Source organism: Narcine bancroftii, chromosome 2 (assembly GCF_036971445.1).
Source record: "Narcine bancroftii isolate sNarBan1 chromosome 2, sNarBan1.hap1, whole genome shotgun sequence".
Classification (NCBI taxonomy): Eukaryota; Metazoa; Chordata; class Chondrichthyes; order Torpediniformes; family Narcinidae; genus Narcine; species Narcine bancroftii.
Genome location: NC_091470.1, coordinates 330,355,594 through 330,380,275, shown reverse-complemented (window position 1 = coordinate 330,380,275; position 24,682 = coordinate 330,355,594). Strand labels below are relative to the sequence as shown.

Genomic DNA, 24,682 nt, shown 5'->3' with positions numbered 1-24,682 from the left:
TGGCAAGTTTGGTTTAAAATCATTCCAGCCAAAAGCCATAAACCTGAAGTAATGAAATTCAGAATAAAACTGACATGATTGTAACAGCGAATAAATGCCAAATTAGTCTTTCAAAAAAACATAGTTGAAGCACTTGTCAGAAAACAATTGAAGCAGAGTTAATTTTACAAACCCTAATTTAAAAAAAAGTACATTTACAGTTCCATTAGTGATGGCTAATTATCTTGAAAAAGTTAAGCAATGCTGACGAAACTGCAACTTTGCTGCATCCCCAATAAAAAAAAAATGAGGGATACTGAACCGTTCAGCAACATCTTTGGGGGGGGGGGGGGCTGGTGGTTTGAAAATTATAGTTGAAGTTAATATCCCAGATCCACCTCGCTTGACCTGGTGCTGAACTTCATGGATTGTATTAATGGAAATAATCCTAATTCTATTAATTAGAAGTTAATTATGCACTGGATAGGTTATAGATATTTTTTCAACAAGTGATCACAAAAATAACAAGCCTTTGCCATGAAATTGCAAAGATGCAGTTAAGATGGAAGTCAAGAATCATTAAGATGGAAGCAGAAGTCGAAAAATTCAGACACCAGAAATCCAGATCACCCAAGAAACTGGACTTGTCAAAAAATTCTCAAACTCTTAAAATTTAGTGGGCTTGAGTATGTGCATGCAGAAGCACCCCAGATGCACAGCGGCAACAATCAACCACACTGTGAACACTATTTTCTTTAAAACTGCTTGTTTTGATAAACTATCAAAATATACCTGTTCATCTCTTTATTCCTGTTTAAATTTGAATTTTAAATGTACTGCCCAAGAATCTAGAAAACGTGAACTGAACAATTCCCGAGCAGTCCGGAATTTAGGACTTCTAGCGTACTACAGTTGCATTTCAAGATAATTAGGCTTTGGTTAAGAGTCCTCATCTGCAATGTTTGTAGAGGGAGTGCTACTCTTGAGCCAAACGCGGATGCTATCCAGATCTTACTGCAGATCTCAGAATCTGCCATTTTCATTATCAGAGATGAGAAGGGAGTAAAACAAAAAAAAAGGTGAGCTCTGCTAACAGACTGATAATAGGGGATTTTGGGGTAAAGGACGATTCAATTATTTAAAGCCAGGCCATCACAAACCACAATGTTCATTTGGACAGATGCAACTCCAGCCAATAATTAATTTTTAATTTGATCGAAATGATCGTGCTAGTGATCCTGGACATATATTCAAAAAAAGCCTATGTTTTCTTTTGCTGTCATTTTGTGATAAAAATGAGTTTGCTTGACTACACGTAAAAAAAAATCAACACATTATGGGTCAACTGTACAAATACATGCAACAATTCTCCCATTCTTTCTACACAAGTCACTTTATCCAATCCTGCACAGATGGGATTAAATGAATATTCATAGGCACCAGTTTAATTGTGGTTTTTAGTGTATCAACATGAGTCAGAGATAATCTTAATCTTCAAGAGGCCTTTTTAAAAATTTTTTGAATATTTAATTAACCTATATGCCAAAGATTGGGTTATCATTCATCTGAATTTAAAGTAATCTTATTGCCAGATTTGTAAATTTAGGCCTATAAATGCAGAAATCTTGCTTCTTCTGGTTAGATAGGATTATTTTATTGCTATTAAATAGATAAAAGCAATAAAAAAAGTTACAAACCTTATCATTTAGTCTTGAAAAATCTGTATATCTCCTGAACACTACCCAGTTTTCTTCCAGATGATTTTTCACAAGTATCTTATAAACCTGTAACAAGACAGCACAAGTAATGCAATGAAATTGGAGATGCAGCAAGCACCGACAGTCATTTCAAAATCATTGAACAAAAAAAAATGTTGAAGTCAAGTTCACTTGAATGAATGAAAATACAACAAAATAAACAAACAAGCACCCTCCTCTGTAAAGTAGGGATTAAGAAAGCAGTAAAGGTCCCTCATCACCCTGGTCACCTCTTCTCTCACTGCTAACTTTGGGAAGGTACATGATCTTAAAAACCAGCACCTTCAAGAGCAGTTTCTTTTCAACAGCTAATAGACTCTTGAATTTCCCCTTATTACATTAAATATAAGCTACTCAGACACCATGAAAAAGACTGCACTATTACAACTTTCTTTTCTTGCCCTATGGCAAATGAATATTTATCCAAATCAAAATGAATGCTCTTATGATACCTTTTGTATTCATCATCTTTCATTAAGCTTACTGGAAACTATTGTAATTTTTTTTGAGTACCTATTTTGCTGCAGCAAATTAAAAAAAAATTGGTGCCTATGTACTTTGTATGATGTGTAAAACAATAAACTCATCATTAGGACAAGTCTGGACACATTCATTTCTCTTTAGAGAGCAAATAAACAGGCTACTTGAAGAAAAAGGCAAGTCTTTTTGCAAGAGATGATCTAACTTTGGGCCTATAATCCTAGGAACCTTATTTGCAGGTGGGGGAAAATGCCTCAAGAAAAATAAAGGTAAGACCACAGATCAGGAACAAACTTGCAAAACTTCCTGGTTTGCAATATCTCAGTGCAGCATTACAGTTGAAGCCAATGCCATTACAAAGGACAACTTTCCCAAACTCTTTCTTATTCTAAAGAGTTCCTCTTCCGATGGTGCAAACCTCTTGCCAAAGACCAGTTTGAAATAATCATTTCAATATATTATCAAAGAGAGCCTCAGATACCTAATCTGTTAACTAAAGCAATCACTGAGAAAGACAGGATCTGGAGTGCTGCAGAACAGAGAGACCTGCAGGCAACACTGTATGCAATGTGTAATGTAACTTCATCCATTGCTAATAATTTTTGCCTTGCTTGGTGATTTGCCAGCCCTACCACTAATCTGTTGCAGTGCCCGATTTAGAAACTGCTCGAAATGACAGTGCTCCGCCAGTTTGCGCAACAATGCCAGGTATTCACTTACTGTTTCTCCTGGTCCTTGTCTCCTTTCATAGAATAGTTGCCTTGGGGCTTAAATGGTTCCTTAAGAGTTGTGCATAATTCATTGAATGTCTTTGCCCCTAAATCCTCCGGGATAGCAAGGTCTTAGGAGGTCGAATGTTTTGCTTCCCATTATACTGAGGAAGAGGGCATATTTGCAGTTTACTGGACCTTCCACAATATTGTGGGCTACGCAGTAGCAGTTTAACCTTTTTACGTAGTTATCCCAACTTTCTTCTACTTGGTTGAATTCCCCAAACTTTCCCTCTGCCCTCTTGGCACACTTTCGCCTTGATCTTTTGGTGGGAATTTGTTGGGGTTGTTAGGTAGTCATTTTCTACCTTTCTTCTGTTGTTTTCCTTCTCACGATTGGTGCATGGAGTATGTGTAGGGTTTGTATCCCATCCTCGTTGCCGCTGTTGTGTATGTACTCTCATAATTAAAACTCGGAGATGTGATGCTTTCTCATCCTTTACTTTTATTAGATTAACATGGCTACTGACACACTTTTGTTATGAATTTAGGTGTATTCCCCAGCCAGATCTTCGTTCTATTTCCATAATTTCAGGTAGGACTAACAATGGCCCCCATCTTTCTTTCAGGAATGATTTTAGCTGGAAAAAATATAAGAAAGTCCCATTAGCTACTCTACATTTCTGTTTTAGTTGATCAAAAGAAGTTTTCAATGTATCCTATTCCTTTGTCATATCAGGAGTTTAATATTCTATTACTTAGATTCTTACATAATGGTGCTCTTAATGATATCCCTGCATTTTTCCCCCAACACACTCATTGATTTCTTGCCATACTCTAATCATCTGTATTAATATAGGATTATCCATCTTTTTTGTTATTAACTTAACACCATTTTTAAATAAAATACTTTGCTGTCCCCTCTTTCATTGCGTATAATCCCATTCGAATCCAAGAGTTTGGGTTGGGGGGTGGGGGGGGCTGCCTTCCTCAAAAAAATTTAAAGAAATTTGGCTTGTGCTGCCAATACTTGTAGCAACTAATCCAGTAGCTACTAAATCAATTCACCAGGTTAGTTAGCAAAGACTTTTATTCAAATTTGCCTTCTCATTTAAATCCCTTCCGGCCCAAACCCCATGACTACAACTCACCTAAAGGGCACATGGCTTAAAGTAAAGATGATGGGAGCCCCACACCATCTTGTAGGTGAGTACCTAACTCCCTAGCGGGTTTTTGGCCAGGTGAGTAAGCGGCGATTAGGCCCGCAGCAATGCATTCGTTCGGCCAGCTGGACAAGCGAAGCTAGGCCCACTTTGTTGCTCAGCTGGCTATGTCCTCCTATCTCATAATCCCATATTAATTTTCCCAGCAAAATTCTCAGCACAGTATTCATTAGGAATTGCCTAATACAATTATTAATTAATTTCAAGAAATTTTTCAGCAAAGAAATAGGCAATGATTGTAAAATATATTGTAATCTTGGCATCATTTTCATTTTTACACAGTTAACCCTTCCCACCAAAGTAACAGGAGTATAATTTAATTTGTACAAATTCTGTAGGTTATATTTTATATTGTACATGTTTTAAAGGAGATAAACTGTGGCAGGTTTTTTTTTTAAAGTGTTGGTCACAAACACTTCACAACACAGATCTCATTTAAAATGCCAGAGCTCTGCTCAAGCCAGACAGTTCATGCTCTGAGTGCCTTTGCAAAAAAACTTTGAAGAATGCTATAGAGACTTTACAAGTAGGTGTTAATTGGACATGCAGTGGAGTAATGGATTATTGTTTGGAAAGCAACAGATGAAGGGACTCAGAAAATTGGGTCTGGTGCCGCAGTTTGTCTGAATGCAGTTTGCTGTTCTAAGAGGGTCATGTGGTTTTTTTTTCCCCAGAGTGAGAGCAAATTCAGTTCTATGGTTCAGACTGGAATATGACAAGCTAGAAAGCTTGTGGCCAAACCATATTTTGAAGACTGAGATTTTTTTAGTTCAGCCTGTTCAAAGCCCTTGTGGTCCATACAAGAGGAGATGGCTGGCTGTACAATGTTTTACTTGAAATAATGGGAAAAGAACTGTGGTGACCTGAAAGAAAGAGGTTATCATCTAGAAAATCCTGAAGGGTATGTTTCTTCAGCAAGACAACATGGAAGTGGCTGATCAGAAGGAATCAGCTTGTGTCCAATGAGCGATAAATTTCTCTTTGAAAACTGACAAGAGCCTTCTCAAGCAGTAACCATTTACCTTTCAAGCATTAAAAATCCTGGTGAACTTCATAAATATTAAATGTTAAATTCTGTGCACAGTATAAGAATTGCCCGATACTAGAGAACTTGGAGGAGTGAGAAGTGAGACTGGACTGTGAATCAAGAACTTTTCTGAACTTATACACACATTACATACATGCGCACTTAGAATTAGAAGAGGGTTAAGTTAGGTTATGTTAATAGTAATAAGTTAGTGTTTGATCCTGTTTTCATGTTTAAAGATAATTAAAAGCAACTTTTGTTTAAGTAACCATTTGCGTTGGTGAATTTCTAGTGCTGTTGGGTTTTGGGGTCCTCTGGGCCCATCACAATTGTCAGTCATTATTCCCAAGTATTTGATTCCATCTACTTTCCATTTAAATAGACTTCCTTTTTAATATCTTTAATAATCAAAGTTCGTCAATGGTATTATCTCACTTTTATCCATATTAATTTTATAACACGAAACATCCATATTTTTCTATTGTTGTTTGTAATTTCTCCAAAGACTCAGTAGGGTCAGATAAATAGGCTGATCAAAGTATCCAACTTTGAATATCTGGTCTCTCCTTATAATCTCTGCTAGTACAGGTACATGATCCTTTATCCGAAACCCTTGGGGGGGGGGGGGGGGGGGGGGGGGAGACAGTGTGTTCCGAATTTTGGATTTTAACGGATTTCAGAAAGCCCACCCGAATTGTGCTGCCGTATCCACCCCAACCCCCTTCCAGTTGACCAGCCGTCTCCCCCGAGTGCCGGTCCCTCGGCCGCCTCTCCCCACTAACCGGATTTTGGAGCTTTCCGGATTTTAGATGACCGGATAAAGGATCGTGTACCTGTAGTTCAATCACAAGGATAAAAAGCCCTGGGAACAGGGGTTATCCCTGTCTACTTTATCTATTCAGAGGGAAAACAACTGACATTTGACTATTAGTTACAATTTTAGCTTGTGGTTAATGATAGAGTTTTTATCTAATTTATGCATGTCCTATCTATTCCAAATATCTCTAACATCTTAAAAAAAAGGCCATTTTAAACAGTCAAATGCCTTTTCTGTGTCAAGGAAGACTTATACTTGAATTCAATTTTCATTTAGCCATATGCATTATAATTAAATAGCCTACCCAGACTATTTGAAAGTCTTTCTTTAACAAATCTTACCTGATCTGCATGTATCAATTTTGGTAAATATTGTCCCAGTTTATTAGCTAACATCTTCACCATTATCTTATAATCAGCATTCAAAAGTGAGATAGGCCTATATGATGTTTTTAAATAGATCACTGTTTTTTTTCCCCCAGAAACACTAATAATAGCTGTTGAAAGAGTCTGAGTCTCCATTGCCCAGTCTAGCATATCCATTATAAGAGGCATCAACAGATCCTTAAATTGTCAATGGAAATCAGGTAGAAACCCATCCTCCCCCAGAGACTCATTAGCCTGCAGAGTGTTCAGAGCCTTTTCAATTTCTTCTTGTGAAAGGAGCATCTAACTCTGTCTGTTCTCTCACCTCTAATTTTAGAAGCTCAATGTTTGCTAGAAACTTGTCCATCTCATTATCATCTCCTAATAATTCTGATTTATATAGCTTTGTATTCTAGAAATATCATTAATCTCTTTCTAGTTATACATTAGAATGTTGGCTTGTTTTAATTGCATTCATCATCTTCTGTGACTCCCAACTTCACTTGCTAGGAAAAAAACTTGTGCTCATAATAGTTTTGCTTAGTTTTTAAATTTTTTTCCCCCCATTTTCCATTTGCAATGTGTTAGATCTCAATTTAAAAAAAAAAAATTTCTAGAGTCTACTTTTCTTGTAAACCATCCTCAGATATTCTTTCTCCAGTTCTGATATCTTTCTCCAAACCATCCAATTCTGCATTATATTCTCTTAAGATTTTTTGTATACGAATTTGCCCTCTCAGATAAATTTTTTGATAATGGGATATGCTTAAAGCTGATCAGTGGAAGCAAGATGTTTCTCATAAAATAGTTCTATTTGTCTCCTAATAAACTCACAGAAGTCCATCCTTTTCAACAATGTGGTATTAAGACACCATCTGTACACATTTTCTTGTTTTTACACGATCTCAATTGTTAAGGTTAATGGTGATAATAGCCTTACCAACTGTTCTGTTTTTAATCACTGCTTTTAACTGTGCAGACATTAATAATAAATCAGTCCTTGTATGTGAGTCATGGACCTTGAGTAGAATGAGTAGTCTCTCTGTGGGATTGAGTTGCTTCCAGATATCAGATTTAAATCCTTCATAAATGATAGAATTACTTTTGCATTTTTTGTCTTCATTAACTTGCTGATTTATCTAAAATCAGATCCAAACAGAAATTAAAATCCCCAATCAATATATTTTGTCTACCCTCTGCTGTTTAAAGAGATATCCTTCAAAGTCTTCACCGTCATAATATGGAGTGTAACTATTCATAAATGTCCAGCAATCTGCATAGATTTTACAATGTGCCACTACAAACCTTGCAGCTAGGTCAATTAATACATCTTCTACTATTTCTGGTACATTTTTATTAATTAAAATCACTACTCATCTCGTCTTTGAACTGAAAGATGACAATATTACTTTAATTTAGCATACTTTGATTTAGTAAGATGTGCTTCCTGTAGGAAAACATCTGCCTTTAGTTTTTTTTAATATACAAAGTGTTCCAAGATGCTTTTCACCGGCATTTTAACCTGTTAACATTCAGACAAATTTAACATACCACCCATGCCAGTTCTTAAATATTGTTCAGCAATAAAATCTTTTTTTGATTATTCAATACAGTGATCTTTCCCCTTTAACAAACAGTGTCCCTGCGCTGACTGTGACATAAATAAAAAATACCAGAAGCCCACAATCTTCGAGAAAGAACCCTCCCTTTAGTGCTATCTAGCAAATTTGCTCCTCCCACGGGGCCATTATCCCCCTTAGGTCAGCATCTCCAACCTGCTATTATTTTTACCAAGTTCCCGCTCCTTCTTGAGCTCTCTGTGAAAATTTAACAAATACAAGATGGTTCAAAAAAATACACTTTTTAACTTAGTCCCATCGTAAATATTCTTCTTAATATCTTTAATCTTTTCATAATCTTCATTGAAATTTTTCCATTTCACCCGAAGTCTTGAAAAAACATCAATTACCACCTGTTACTTAAACCCTCAGAGTCACAGGATATATCATTGTTTATTTTTTATTCATTGACCACAATTGCCTTTTTACATCAAACGTCTTCCTTTCCTTAATCAATGTTGGGCTAAAGTCTTGAAAGATTAACACTTTCCTGCTGTCGATCTCAAGTGGACCATTGTGTTGCTTAGAATAATCAAATGTTGCTCCCAAAATCGCTTTCTGTCCCAGTAACTCAAAAGTCTTACCAGGACCAGGCCATGGTCATTGCTTGTCAGATCTTCTGGATCTGAGGGTTCGATGAGCCCTTTCTATTTGTAGTTTTCCATTGAATTTATTTTCTCCCAACACTCATGGGATCCAAGTTTCAAAGAAAATCACCAATAATCTGAACATTATTGCATCTACTAAAATTCTCCATGCGGTTGATCTTGTCCAGCATACCCATTTCTTCCCATTCTCTTCTGAAGTTTTCAGCTTTCCTTGCTGTTTAACCAAGTTGGCTTCCACTTGGCCTATTTGTTGCATTAAATCATCAATTGCCTCTTTGAATTCAGTCATCTTCTCTGACATCTCTCATTCCGGTTTCAACACCTGTGAAACAGGTGCATAAAGCCTCCATCTTACCCAAGATTATATTCAGGTCTTGCACCAACCCCCCCCCCCCCCATCACTGCCAGGTTCAGCCGGTCCCAAGGCCGCTCTTGAGCCACTCCCTTTCGGGCTTTCAACGTTCCTGGCTGAGTAGGTGTCTCTTCAGGTTTTGTTTTTTGCTGTCTTGGCTTCTTAGTGATCGTTTTGTTTATTCATGGTGAAAAAATTCTTAATTTTAAACTTTTAAACTGTCCCTTTAATACTCTTCAGAGAAATCTTCCAAGACACTGTCAAGATCCTTCGCTTAGTCACACCCCTCCTCAAACCATTCTTAAAGTAAATAATAGCAAACTAAATATTTACTAGTCTTCCATATTTCAATTGGCAAAAATAACTTATCAATGAACCATCAAATTAAAATTCACTCCAAGGCAAACTATTTTGAAAAACCTTTGCCATCTTTTAATAATTGCCCTCAATGTGTAATGAGCACAGATTTTTTTGTGAAAAAACCCCACAATTTTTCCTTTCCATCCAATTTATACTGCACACAGGATGAGGTCCAAGCACACTTAATCACTGGTACACTTAGAGCAGGAACAGCTGTCATTCTTTCCCAAGACTGCATTTTGTCAAGTTGTTGCTCCTTCGGCCTGCACACAGAGCCTAAAAAGTCAGTGAATTGGGCAGTGTTTAAGAACTCAGCTGAGGATCTAAATGATTACACCAGAGATATTATAGATTTTGTTAAAACAGCTGTGGATGAGTGTGTCACCATCAAATAATTTATGGTTTTTCCCCAACCAAATGCCCTGGATGAACCACAAAATTTGGAATTTGTTAAGAATCAGATGACAAACATTTAAGTCCCAAGGTCCAGAACTCTTCACAAGGAGAAGACACCACCGATGAAAAGCCATCACCTGGGTGAAGTGGAGATTCCAGACAAGAGTGGAAACAATGAAGGATATCCAACTAACAGCTGTGGCAGGGCCTAAATGACATAACTGCTACAAAAGCAAATCCAGTACAATAGGAGACACCAAAGCTTCACTCCCAGATGAGCTCATTCTTCTAAGCCTGATTTGGCCACCAGAACAAAAAAAGAGCCACTGTACACTCCCATATGTCCCCTGATGATCCTTTACTCTCAGTATCTGAGGAAGATGTGTAATGAAAACCTGTGCTCACCAAATGACCAATGTTTTCATATTTTCAACATTTCACTCCAACAGGGCATGGTACACACCTGTTTCAAACAGGTATCAATCATAAACATAACCAAGAAGAGTGGTTGCCTGCCTAAACAAAATTTCAGATTTATTAGAAGCATACATGACATCACATACAACCCTGAGATTTTTTTCTGCAGTCAAGGAAGAATTACCACTTATTGGTAGTGTGAAAAAACTGTACACAGCACATACATGTAAACAAAGAACTAAATAGATAACGAATGTAAACAAACTGTGCAATACAGAGAGAATTTAAAAAAAAATCAATAAAGTGCACAAGTCAGACTCCTTAGATAAGTCCCTGATTGAGTTGTTATTGAGGAGTCTGATGGTGGATCACCAACCTGTGCACCACATCTACATCTGAGGTGCTAGTGTTGAAGCATATCAGCTTCTGTCTGAGCAGTGACATGGATCAATTCTAAGATGCCATTTCACTCTACACAGGACCCTGGAACACCTGGATAGCATTTTTTATTGACTATAATTCAACATTCAAAATCAACAAACTCCAAGATCTGGGACTCAACACCCTGTGTAATTAGATCCTGGATTTCTTCACCTCCAGACCCAATCAGTGCAGATTGGCAAAAACATCTCCACCTGCACCAGAGCGCCACAGGGCTGCAATACTTAGCACCCTGCTCTACTTGCTTTATACCTACAACTGTGTGGCTTGGTACAACCTTTACAGATTTGCTGTAGCGGGCTGCCTAAAGGGGCAATGAATCAAATTGAACACTTCGGTGAATGGTGTACTAACAACCACCTCACACAATGTCACCAAAACTAAGGAGCTGATTGTTGGTTTTAGGAAGGGGAAAACCAGAAGTGTATGATCCAGTGATCATTAGGGAAATCAGAGGTGGAGATATGAGTAAATTTAAATTCCTGGGAGTCACGATCTTGGAAGATCTTTTTTGGATTCAACGTGAAGAAAGGACCTAATCTAATTCCCCACACCCAAGGAGTCAAGTCAGAGATGTACAATATTGAACATATCCAAGTTATCTCCCTGAGCTAGTCCCACTTGCCTGCACTTGACTGTTAAAAATCTTTGTCCATGTTCTTGTCCAAATGTCTTTTAAATTTAAGTCACAGCTGTATCTACCTGTACCACTTCCTCTAGCAGTTCCTTCCATGTACACTTCACCCTGTTAAAAGGTTTCCCCTCAAGTCCCTTTAAATCTTTGTCATCAAGCCTATACCCTCCAGCTTTGGACTCCCTTACTTTGGGGGGGGAAAAAAAAGCAGCAATGCCGCAGACCTGTGGGGAGTGGAGATGCAGTGCTCCTGCGAGTTCCAGCTGCCCAGTCAACTGTCATCGGCTCTGCACAGGCTTTGAACAGCCCGTTGAGGGAGCCTATGATGGCTTTATTAGAAGTCTCGCGACCACAGGTCCGTGCCCAAGATCACGGCACATATTAATCAGCAGGAACCATAAGGGGCTGCAGACTCTGGGGAAACAGATGACAGGAAGATCACTCCCACCCCCACCTTGTCTGAGAAGCAGAAGACCCACAGGGATGGACACCATGGCGGTGGACCACTAAAGGGTCTCTGTGGATGAGGGACTAGTGCTTGCAGTGGGCTGTTGGAAACCGCTGACGGGAGACATGCGCCAGGGCTGTGAAGCGCTGGAGACTGACTCGAACTGGCTGGAACTGGGACGCGAGGAGGTGCTGTGGGCACAGAAGAGTTCACCATGTTGGAAGCTCAGATCTGAAGCTCGGGTTGCTAATGGGTTGGAATGGACTGTGTAGCTGCAGTGGATGTGGAAGTGCTGGGGGAGAATCTAAGGACACAGTGGCTGTAGCGAGGACTCTCTTTTGCTTCTCTCTGACCGACAGCAAGAACCCGCAGATACACTCCGATAAATCATCTGCAATAAGTACTTTCTACGCTATCGATAATGACAGTCACTTGTTTTCTGCTTCTCTCTGTTACCCATAGGGGACTCTGTGGTTCATTTTGAAAGGTTTAGTCTTCCAAGTCTGTGAGCAGCAGAGGCACATCTGACTGGCAGGAGCACTGAGGCATGGTGCTGGACAGGGTGGGTCGCGTCACGTCAAGTTTGGTGCCAAACATGAGCTTTGGTGTGCAGACAACAGCCACAGAAAAACAATGTTCGGTTTTCGGATGTTTCATTATTTTGGATAAAAGATTATGTACCTATATTGATATTTTCAAATTAATGGAATCAATTGGAAGTGGTATATCAGAAGTTTCTTTCATGAAGTGTGCCAGGCAACTGGCATCCTGGTGCTTGCACTAGAAGCTAGGGGAGTGAAAGGGAAATGCAGTTAGAAGAAATTTGCAATCAAATTTTATTTGATACATAGAAGGCCTTGGTACTCAAGGCCACAACCAAAATTTCAGAGCATATATTGCTACAAGGGCATAAACAACATTAATTTGAGAACAACTAGCATCTGAACATGTACAGTTTACAGCCTGAAGCAATACAGAACATCATCACACACATCAAATTCTCTTTAAAATATTGCCAAGTTCTGTATATGCTTAACCAGTTTCCAAATCAAAGAATGTGCAAAAGAATGCAAAACATCAAGAAAAAGGGACTTTTTCCTCATGTATAGTTAACAAGCATCTGGCAGCCAATGCCAGCTGCATTTTTTATTTTAAATCCTTCCTTGTCACACTTCCCCAGAGGTCAATGTAAGTGAGGAAGCTTTGAAGATCTTCTGCACTTTCTGAACCACCCATAAGTAAGAAATTAGTCGTAGTAACGATTGTGAGGCAACCAATTAAAAATAAAACTAGCAGGTTTTGCGAGCAAGGTGGTGTAATAACACTAAATTAGCAGCCAAGCCAGATGGGAAAGATTAAACATTACAGCAAGCTTTGCCAACTCATACAGCTACTTCAAAAATCCAGTCAGTAATACAGCACAGAAGCATGCACTTTGGCCTACAATGCCCATACTAATTTTTTTTTACCCATCTACAACAATCCAATTTGCCCATATTAGGCCTATACTCTTCTATGTTTTGCCTAAGCCTGTTTTAATGGCTCCTAACATTGTAATTTTATCTGATTCCACCACCTCTTCTGACAGTGACCATCTGCAGACTTTTGTGTTTCACTCCTGTGTATTCTCTCAAGGGATAAATTCTCCTCCTTTCTTCACATCTGCATCCAAATATCAAACACTCTAATAAAACATTTCTCCTCATATTTTCTTTACAACTTGTTACTCTCACAAACTCATGTCCTCTTTTTTAATGTGCACAGCAAAATCCCCATTATCCAGAAATCAACCAACTGGAAAATCAAACCAGCAAAAAAATCGTGAAGAAATAAATAAAATTAGGCAGATGGAACACACAGAAGAGCGCTGAGACTTGGACATACACAGGGTTGCCCTGCTAAATCAGTAATGCCCCTCAATGTGTGCAAAGCCATTTTACTGTTGCCACTTGTATAGAGGCAAGTTTGATTGTCAGCGAGAAGGTACACCGAAGGCCTGTCCTGGACATTTGCTTGGAGGTGAGCCTGGTTGTCAGTGCGAGGAAGGTGGTAAAGTTTCAATAAAGTTGTGTTGAAATGAAATGGCAGCACCCAGGATGCAGAGCCAACCTATGCCACTCACAGCAGGGGCAAATCTCCTAAAATGTCACCCTATCCCTGCCTAGTAAGAGCCATTATTAGTATTTGGTAGATTAGTAAGGGTTTATCTGTTAACTTGGGAGAGGGTGTAATTATAATGGTGACATAGTTCACATGACACAGCAACTGAGGTTAGATTTAAATTTTGTAAGTTAAAGAAATTACCTGATTAAAGTGAACTTTACATAATTAAAGACTACAATACTGATTTGCTTTCCCCCCCCCCCCCCCCATTTAGTTTACATTTTGTACTGCTTTTTGTCCTTTAAACAGTGATTCTTAATACGGTGATTCTTAATATATATTAGTTAGGCATTGGAAGAACGAGTATCAGTCAACCAGACTATTTGCATATCCGACATTTGTGATCCCCATAGGTGCCAGATAAAGTGTATTTTACTCTTCTCAACCACAGGTAGAGAGAGATTCTGAGCATTTCCCTTTTATTCGCATTTTAATTGTTTTGTTGTTACAGAATTTTATCAGGTCACCCCTTAACCACTGCAGGGAAAACAAGCCCAGCTTAACTAAAGGCCCATGATCCAGGAAACATCCTGGTGAATCTCCTCTGAATTCTCTTACACAACCACATCCTTCCAAAAACAAGAGGCTGCATGGTCAAAGTGTAGCTCAATGTTTTGTAAAGTTTCCACACACAATCAGATTTTTATTCTATGCCTTGACAAAGGCAAAAATGCCAACATGCCTTAACCAATGTGCACATGTTGCCATTTTTAGTGAACTGAAGACCTGAAGTTGAAGGTCACTTTGTTTATCAACATTCTGGTGCCAGTGTCGCAGTCAGCGCCAGCAACTGGGCTTCGAATCTGGTGCTGCCTGTTACAAGTTGCACGTTCTCCCCATTTCTGCGTGGGTTTCCTTAGGTGCTCTAGTTTCCCCCCCCCCCAACACACACCAGGGATGTAGGTCATTTAGGTATAATTGAGCAGCATGGGCTTGTGGGCTGAATGAGCCTGTTACCATTCTGTATGTCAAAAAATCCTAAATGTCCTACCCCATCAGACTTCCCAAAATACATCACCATGTACTTGCTGGGATCAAGTTTTATCTGCCAACAGTTCACTTAACCCTTCATCAGATCCTGCCATAGCCTTAGACCAACCATTCTCAAAAAGGGCCCTACGAAACCACCTGGGGTAGGTGATGACAAAAAACTGAGAATGGCTGCCTTAGACAACTTTTTACCCAATCCAGCAACTTTCATCTCATTTACAAACTTGCTAGTTAATGTTTCTTACCGTAAATTTTGCTCTTTCTTCCATTACTTCATACCCCAACATGGTAGGTGTGGCAGGTCTCCCTTCCCAGTTTGCTGGGTCGGTTTCTTTCTCAGACTCGACATGTGTAGAAGAGTATTCAGTTGTTGGGTTGGAGCCATTGAGTTTAGTTCTTAATAAAGGACTGCTACTATTTATCGAGTTACTGGAAGCTAAGTGCTCTGAAGTAACAGTCTTTCTAAATCCACCAGAATGTGAACTCCCCACTTGACCTCTTGATGAATTTGAATTGGTGGATACACTGTCCAAAGACTGAAGTGAAGAACTCCTCCAACTTCTATTTGCAGGTGTTCCTGAAGAGGAATTCTCCACAGGTAGGGGTACAGGGACAAATGAAGTGGTCATCCTGCTATCAAGCTGTTTTCTGGAATCAGTTTCTCTCTGCCATGCACAAGAGAAAATAAATCAAGTTGGCATTCAAAACTACAAAATCAACAAAAAATATAAATTTAACTTCAACATAGACTAACTTATTAAGAGCCTACAAATTTACTTTGAATTGTCATTGCATTAACTTCAACTGATCCACCAGTTATTTTCCACAACACATTAAAAATACTAATAAATTTAATTTACAAAAATCTAGAACTTGGACAAAACTATCAATATACAGTAAATAATGACAAGACAATTAAAAAAAAAGCATTTTGGCATTATTGATTAAAGCAACTGTGGGTTTTCTACAACTAACACTTAACAGTGCTTGCAACTTACCAAATTCACAATGAAACATCAGGACTTGCAATCCCAAAGATCAATCTCCTTGGTGGTTACCCAGTACATGATATTCAATTTAAAAAAAAGGAGCGACCCTGTAATAGAACATTTTGGTCATAGACAAAGATTAATCTTTGTAATTGTTAGATTGGAATAAATATTAATATGCAGCCTATATGGAGTTGTGGACAAATATTGAAATAGGCCCTTTGCCAAACAGCAACCATTAATCCATTAATGCTGTACACATGCACAGCAATATGTCCCAAATTCCAGAACTCTCGAATGATCCCATGGATGAGAGGGTTAATGTACAAGGAGCATTTGTTGGCTCTGGGCATGTAATCACTGAGGTTTAGAAGGATGAGGGAGGGATCTCAAAGGGCTGGATAAAGTGGATGTGGAGAGGTTTTCAGCTGAGATAGACAGAGGGCACAACCTCAAAATAAAAGGATGTCCTTTAGACCAGAGATGAGAAATTTCTTCAGCCAGAGGGATGCAAATCTGTGGAATTCATTGTCACAGATGGCTGTGGAGCCCAAGTCATTAGGTAGATTTGAAGCAGAGCTTGATAGGTTCTTGATCAATAAGGGTGTAAAAGGTTATGGGGAGAAGGCAAGAATGGTATTTAAAGGAAGAATACATCAGCCATGATTGAAATGGAAGAGCAAACTCAATGGGCTGAATGTCAGGTTCTGCTTCTCTTGTGGTCATTCACTACACCCTGAGGGCAATTTAGTCACCACTCAACTTGCCAACCAATATGTTTTGAGGAAACCCAGCAATCATAGGCTGTAAGAACCTGCAAGCTCTACAAACAGCAAAGATGAGGTTTTAACCAAGGTCTCCAGCAGTACGAGACAACAACTCTGCTAGCTATATCACTGTTCCACCACATACACTTTAAACAACTGGCTGCAAAAGGTTTAGAAGTTAAGAGGCTGTAGGTAGTTTCTACAAATGCAAGGTACTATTATGTTTAAATGAAGAGCATACAATCGCATTGATCCAGCAAGCAGCAAGTTTTTCATTGCTATAAACTGCTAATCCTGGTACAAATCCAGACAATGGGCTCGTTCAAAAAAAAAACAAACTGGCTGTATTTTGTAGTCTTGTGGTATATACACAGATCACACATCTGCTGAGAGCAAATTTGAAACGTGAACCTTCTCTGATGTGGTCAAACCCAAGTACTGTATTTTCAGCATCTGCAATATTCTTTGCCTGTCAGAATTCCAATTCACACAGATCAAAAAGTTTTTCCAAGGTGTCAAGGAGCCACCTGAGAGACATTGGACAATATGGAAAAATATAATTACAACTTCAACAGCACCATCCCCTTGCCACATAATCCTTTTTCCCATCTTTACTACTTTAATCCTTTTTGTCCTCATTCAGTAACATTTTAAAAAGTGGGTTTTAACTAGTTGAACATGCAGACTGAATCAGGGCGTGACCAGTTAATTTGAACATGCAGCCAAGCACTCCAAGTGAAAGGTTGAGGTCAGTTTATATTCTCCTGCAAATTAGCCTTGCGAGACCTGCATAAAGAAAGTACGATTTTTTTTTGGACAGAGCAGAGAGGGCAGATGCCTGGTAGATAACCCCTTTTGTTTAAAATACTGCCAAATAGTCAATGAAGTCAACGAATCTAGAGCCCTTTTTAACAGAGCAAGACTCCCCAAGGAATGACCATAAACACATATTAGAACAGATAAATAAAAGCTGATGCAGGTACTCAGCAGAAAATATTAACCATTCTTTCATCTCCACAGATGTTGCTTGACCCACTGTTCTTCCATCTGTTTACTTTTTTTTTAAACTTAAGATTCAAACATCTGCAGTCTCTTGTCTCTGAATAAAAACTTGGTTAAAATAGTAACTTTCAGCAAATCTGCTACCTTCAGGTCCAAAAGACCACTTCCTACTCCAGGTCCAAATTAACTCTCCAGTTTCTTTCTCAATGTCCCTTGAGCTCCTCTTGCCAGTGACCTGGACTCTTTCACTCTTTCCCTTACCTCCAACTCTGATCTCCCCCCCCCCCCCCCCCCCCGTTAACCAATGCTCTCCTTCTCATATTCCATTCTTGCTCCTTTCATCTGCTAACATCTCTTTCTATACCAATAGCCTACTCTCCTCTGATACCAACCTAGAAAGTAAAAACCCCACTAGCCAACTCCCTTTGCTCTAGGTGCTAACAGGTTTGTGCCCAAATGCACATCTGTTTCCTGAAACTTGGCGGTGAGGATCCTGCTACTGAAAATTAAAATTCAGACACCCAACCCTACCAGAACACCAACACCCAAGTCAGAAATAACACGGTCTGCACTAATTGCAAACTATTGTCATGTAGCAGTTTAAAAAAAAAATCACTCTCATCCACCTCACTTTATTGAGCCATACAGGATGATCGTTTCCTGATTTAAATTTTAATCTATGTAGGGAAAGTCAGAATTAGTCACAATGGCTTTTCTTCTCATTTCCTCACACTCCCAAGGGTCCACTGTTGGCTCCTTTCTCTGATCTACTTGTGCCTGATAGGTATTCAGAAATTACTTTTACATGCAATAAAAGCACGAACAACAAAAAAAAATACAGTTCCACCTCATGAGTAATAGAGGAGCATTCAAAGCTGACAAATTTTCTTAAAAATATTTCTTTGGTTTCTGCTCTGAGGGAAGAGTTGTAACGTTAACTCTCTCAACCTACATGGCGGCTGGGTGATGAGTACTTCCAGTATGTTCTGCTTCCATGCAAAGCTCCAAGGCAAGCAAGGCGGGTAGAAACTCATTATGCAAATCAGATGCAAAGACTCCCACGGGGGGGACATGACAAAGATGGGAAAGGCCACAACTGTTGAATTGCCCAATTTATTTTCGGGTGATAGACTTAGTTTAACACATCAACAGATGACATTTCCAACATTAAAAAAAATGGGACATATTAGCACCTGGTTCGTTCAAGCTATATAAAATATTCTGTGGCATTGTTGTCCCAGGGCAGCAACAGCTAACCCCAAACCCATGGAGGTGAGTGGAAGAGCTTGCCAGGGATGGCGGTGGAGGGAGGCGTGTTCAGTTCGCACCCTCACCATGAAGTTCAAGGTGCTTGAAGGACCGACAAGCTCAGCTCGGTAGTGCCACACCAGTTTTCCAAATCCACAATGCTTCAGTTAAATTCTCGGAATGACTAAACTTATGAAAACAAACACGCAGCTTCACCGGCTCAAATCTATCCGTGCATGCCCCGAGAGACACGAACGCAAACCTTTCCGTGCATGCCCCGAGGGACACAAACCTTTCCGTGCATGCCCCGAGGGACACAAACCTTTCCGTGCATGCCCCGAGGGACACAAACCTTTCCGTGCATGCCCCGAGGGACACAAACCTTTCCGTGCATGCCCCGAGGGACACAAACCTTTCCGTGCATGCCCCGAGGGACACAAACCTTTCCGTGCATGCCCCGAGGGACACAAACCTTTCCGTGCATGCCCCGAGGGACACAAACCTTTCCGTGCATGCCCCGAGGGACACAAACCTTTCCGTGCATGCCCCGAGGGACACAAACCTTTCCGTGCATGCCCCGAGGGACACAAACCTTTCCGTGCATGCCCCGAGGGACACAAACCTTTCCGTGCATGCCCCGAGGGACACAAACCTTTCCGTGCATGCCCCGAGGGACACAAACCTTTCCGTGCATGCCCCGAGGGACACAAACCTTTCCGTGCATGCCCCGAGGGACACAAACCTTTCCGTGCATGCCCCGAGGGACACAAACCTTTCCGTGCATGCCCCGAGGGACACAAACCTTTCCGTGCATGCCCCGAGGGACACAAACCTTTCCGTGCATGCCCCGAGGGACACAAACCTTTCCGTGCATGCCCCGAGGGACACAAACCTTTCCGTGCATGCCCCGAGGGACACAAACCTTTCCGTGCATGCCCCGAGGGACACAAACCTTTCCGTGCATGCCCCGAGGGACACAAACCTTTCCGTGCATGCCCCGAGGGACACAAACCTTTCCGTGCATGCCCCGAGGGACACAAACCTTTCCGTGCATGCCCCGAGGGACACAAACCTTTCCGTGCATGCCCCGAGGGACACAAACCTTTCCGTGCATGCCCCGAGGGACACAAACCTTTCCGTGCATGCCCCGAGGGACACAAACCTTTCCGTGCATGCCCCGAGGGACACAAACCTTTCCGTGCATGCCCCGAGGGACACAAACCTTTCCGTGCATGCCCCGAGGGACACAAACCTTTCCGTGCATGCCCCGAGGGACACAAACCTTTCCGTGCATGCCCCGAGGGACACAAACCTTTCCGTGCATGCCCCGAGGGACACAAACCTTTCCGTGCATGCCCCGAGGGACACAAACCTTTCCGTGCATGCCCCGAGGGACACAAACCTTTCCGTGCATGCCCCGAGGGACACAAACCTTTCCGTGCATGCCCCGAGGGACACAAACCTTTCCGTGCATGCCCCGAGGGACACAAACCTTTCCGTGCATGCCCCGACGCAAACCTTTCCGTGCATGTCCCGACGCAAACCTTTCCGTGCATGTCCCGACGCAAACCTTTCCGTGCATGTCCCGACGCAAACCTTTCCGTGCATGTCCCGAGGGACACGAACGCAAGCCTTTCCGTGCATGTCCTGACACAAACCTTTCCGTGCATGTCCCGAGGGACACGAGCGCAAACCTTTCCGTGCATGTCCTGAGGGACACGAGCGCAAACCTTTCCGTGCATGTCCCGAGGGACACGAGCGCAAACCTTTCCGTGCATGTCCCGAGGGACACGAGCGCAAACCTTTCCGTGCATGTCCCGAGGGACACGAGCGCAAACCTTTCCGTGCATGTCCCGAGGGACACGAGCGCAAACCTTTCCGTGCATGTCCCGAGGGACACAAACGCAAACCTTTCCGTGCATGTCCCGAGGGACACAAACCTTTCCGTGCATGTCCCGAGGGACACAAACCTTTCCGTGCATGTCCTGAGGGACACAAACCTTTCCGTGCATGTCCTGAGGGACACAAACCTTTCCGTGCATGTCCTGAGGGACACAAACCTTTCCGTGCATGTCCTGAGGGACACAAACCTTTCCGTGCATGTCCTGAGGGACACAAACCTTTCCGTGCATGTCCTGAGGGACACAAACCTTTCCGTGCATGTCCTGAGGGACACAAACCTTTCCGTGCATGTCCTGAGGGACACAAACCTTTCCGTGCATGTCCTGAGGGACACAAACCTTTCCGTGCATGTCCTGAGGGACACAAACCTTTCCGTGCATGTCCTGAGGGACACAAACCTTTCCGTGCATGTCCTGAGGGACACAAACCTTTCCGTGCATGTCCTGAGGGACACAAACCTTTCCGTGCATGTCCTGAGGGACACAAACCTTTCCGTGCATGTCCTGAGGGACACAAACCTTTCCGTGCATGTCCTGAGGGACACAAACCTTTCCGTGCATGTCCTGAGGGACACAAACCTTTCCGTGCATGTCCTGAGGGACACAAACCTTTCCGTGCATGTCCTGAGGGACACAAACCTTTCCGTGCATGTCCTGAGGGACACAAACCTTTCCGTGCATGTCCCGACACAAACCTTTCCGTGCATGTCCCGACACAAACCTTTCCGTGCATGTCCCGACACAAACCTTTCCGTGAATGTCCCGACACAAACCTTTCCGTGCATGTCCCGACACAAACCTTTCCGTGCATGTCCCGACACAAACCTTTCCGTGCATGTCCCGACACAAACCTTTCCGTGCATGTCCCGACACAAACCTTTCCGTGCATGTCCCGACACAAACCTTTCCGTGCATGTCCCGACACAAACCTTTCCGTGCATGTCCCGACACAAACCTTTCCGTGCATGTCCCGACACAAACCTTTCCGTGCATGTCCCGACACAAACCTTTCCGTGCATGTCCCGACACAAACCTTTCCGTGCATGTCCCGACACAAACCTTTCCGTGCATGACCCGACACAAACCTTTCCGTGCATGTCCCGACACAAACCTTTCCGTGCATGTCCCGACACAAACCTTTCCGTGCATGTCCCGACACAAACCTTTCCGTGCATGTCCCGACACAAACCTTTCCGTGCATGTCCCGACACAAACCTTTCCGTGCATGTCCCGACACAAACCTTTCCGTGCATGTCCCGACACAAACCTTTCCGTGCATGTCCCGAGGGACACAAACGCAAACCTTTCCTTGCATGTCCCGAGGGACACGAACGCAAACCTTTCCGTGCATGTCCCGAGGGACACGAACGCAAACCTTTCCGTGCATGTCCCGATGGACAGAAACACAAACCTTTCCGTGCATGTCCCGAGGGACACGAACGCAAACCTTTCCGTGCATGTCCCGAGGGACACGAACGCAAACCTTTCCGTGCATGTCCCGAGGGACACGAACGCAAGCCTTTCCGTGCATGTCCTGACACAAACCTTTCCGTGCATGTCCCGAGGGACACAAACGCAAACCTTTCTGTGCATGTCCCGAGGGACACAAACGCAAACCTTTCTGTGCATGTCCCGAGGGACACAAACGCAAACCTTTCCGTGCATGTCCCAAGGGACAGAAACACAAACCTTTCCGTGCTTGTCCCGAGGGACACGAACGCAAACCTTTCCGTGCATGTCCCGAGGGACACGAGCGCAAACCTTTCCGTGCATGTCCCGAGGACACGAACGCAAGATTACTGACGTTGACCATCCGAACAGAACCGTCAAATTACATGCGTGCGTTTATATTTGGACAAGCCAACAGTATACGGTGCGTCCCAGAATCCCACGAAGTCTACGTACATTAGGTGCGGTGGGTGGGTTGTCACTTGTTTTTGGTTCCAGTCACGAGGAACCCCCCCCCCCCCTCCCGTGTAACAGGAACACGAGACGCACGAGCCGGGCTTCCCCGGGCACACAAACAAGCGCCTCTCGGTCAGTGCGGCGCGGCGCGCGAGAAGTGGCGAACGAGCCGCCGCTGCCAACCGTCAGCGGTCGCGAGCGAGCTACCGGGATCAGCGCCGAAAACGGAGCCAGCTCGATCCTCCCACCCCCCCGAGGTACGGCCAGACCCGATGCCCTCTCCTTTCCGACAGATATGTTGGTGGAGGAGGAGGAGCGGGGGGGGGGTGGAAGAAACCCTCCCCTCCCTTTGCACCTACCGCGACAAACCAAAAAACCCCTTCAGCAGCTGCGTCAGCAGAAGCACCAGGAGTGCGCGAGAGGAGTCGGAGCTCCATTCACTGCAATGACCTGCCTCCTCCCGATGATCGACAAGGCTCCGCCCTCCTGGCCCCGCCGGACGGGACGGGAGGGGGAGGGGGAGGGGCGGAGCATGACCTGCTCCTTGCAATAATGCACAAACCCGCCAGCATTTTCCAGGACTCTCCCAAAACAAAATCGCTCCTCGTCTTATCTTTAAACCCGATCAACGATGATTTAAAAATATATCAGTGAGTTGGGTGGAAAGAATTGGTTGAGGCCGAGATCATGTGATTAAACCTCCATCCCCAGGAACACATCCAGTCAGCTTTGGTACATTGAATTGACGACCATGATGAAAAGAAGTAAGTGGAAAAAATAGAGCCATGCGGTGGCATAGGTTTGTTATCAAGAAGCAGCAAAATATTCCTGAAATCACGAATGTTGCCCACGCATGGATTTGGTGGGTGGATGGGTTGGGGGGCACTACTGCCGGAGCTCACCAGAAGTTCAGGCACCTGTTTTTAGAAAAAGGCAAAATAAACCAAGGGGGAATTTGAACTAGTAGGGAATTTAACAATGGCCGCATGTTAAGTGCGGGTAGACAGTGGGATGCCCCCCCCACCCCACCCCACCCCCACGGCTGGTCCGCTCATTCTTCTTTCAAGGTACCTTGTAAAATGGGGTTCACCGGGGAATTTGGTTGGTCAGTGCTGTCCTGATGATAACCGCACCAGCAGTGCGAGTATAAGACAGCTTTAATAAACTAATGTGGACACTGAGAGGTCTGGTCTCTCTGCCAGACCAACCCGGAAGGCGAGACTGTCGCTCTGGACTGCTTTATAGACAAGGTCACCGGGATGACCCCTGGTGGCCTAGTGGTGTAATGACATGTCACCCCAAGTGACAAGGCGGGTTGAAAGGATCTGACCCTGTCAGCGGGCTCCAAGATCAACCCGGTCACTGCCCAACCTGGGAGGTCGTCAGGGAACCCAGTTAAACTTGCCTAGGTCACGTCCACCTGCAGCTTGTAAACGAAAATGGCCGACGCTCGCATCGCAGGGTTGACCCTGCTGAAGTGTCTGCTGTGATCGGGGTGGGCGCTACGGGGAGGCGGCCACAGTTGGGGGGAGTGATGTTGCTGACGTGGGGCAGAGGGGGTCACCGCGACCCGTGGGGGCAGAGGGGGGTCACCGCGACCCGTGGGGCAGAGGGGGTCACCGCGACCCGTGGGGGCAGAGGGGGGTCACCGCGACCCGTGGGGCAGAGGGGGTCACCGCGACCCGTGGGGGCAGAGGGGGTCACCGCGACCCGTGGGGGCAGAGGGGTCTGCTGCCGTGGGGTGGGGGGAGGAGTACGATTGACCGTGTGGGGGAGGGGGGGTGGTGGAGACTGACCACCGATGTTTGCGTGATGCGTCACCTACCGTGTTATCGTGGGGGCAGGATCCCTCTTAAATCACCACATTGGCGATTTCTCCCCCCCCCCCCCCCCCCCACAACTTGAAAGGTGCTAGAAGCACCTTTAGCCCACTAATCGCACCTGGATCCTTGGAGGGCGACCCAGGTGGTGCAGCATAAAAACTCAATTATACAACATGGTGACCATCAAGGCCAAATCTCATGAGACCTCGTTGCTGTTTATTTTGACGCATTGTCCACCCTGCCATATGCGATATTTTCCAT

At 43.2% G+C, this 24,682-nt stretch overlaps 1 protein-coding gene across 6 annotated transcripts in view; it reads right to left on the bottom strand.

Annotated features, from left to right (window-relative positions):
• Window positions 1-24,201, bottom strand: part of snx16 (sorting nexin 16) — a 57,756-nt gene extending 33,555 nt beyond the window's left edge. The window contains exons 1-4 of one of the 6 annotated variants that reach the window (XM_069922044.1): window positions 24,004-24,201; window positions 15,785-15,882; window positions 15,032-15,451; window positions 1,677-1,763 (exon numbers count right to left, since the gene is read on the bottom strand). In XM_069922044.1, the coding sequence (XP_069778145.1) occupies window positions 1,677-1,763; window positions 15,032-15,415 (471 nt within the window). In that variant the 5' untranslated portion in view covers window positions 15,416-15,451; window positions 15,785-15,882; window positions 24,004-24,201. Of the gene's footprint in view, window positions 1-1,676; window positions 1,764-15,031; window positions 15,452-15,784; window positions 15,883-22,598; window positions 22,618-22,957; window positions 23,078-23,669; window positions 23,775-24,003 lie in introns of those variants that run through there. The other 5 variants (XM_069922045.1, XM_069922048.1, XM_069922047.1 and 2 more) reach the window with 5 other exon arrangements.
• Window positions 24,202-24,682: the final 481 nt, after the last annotated feature.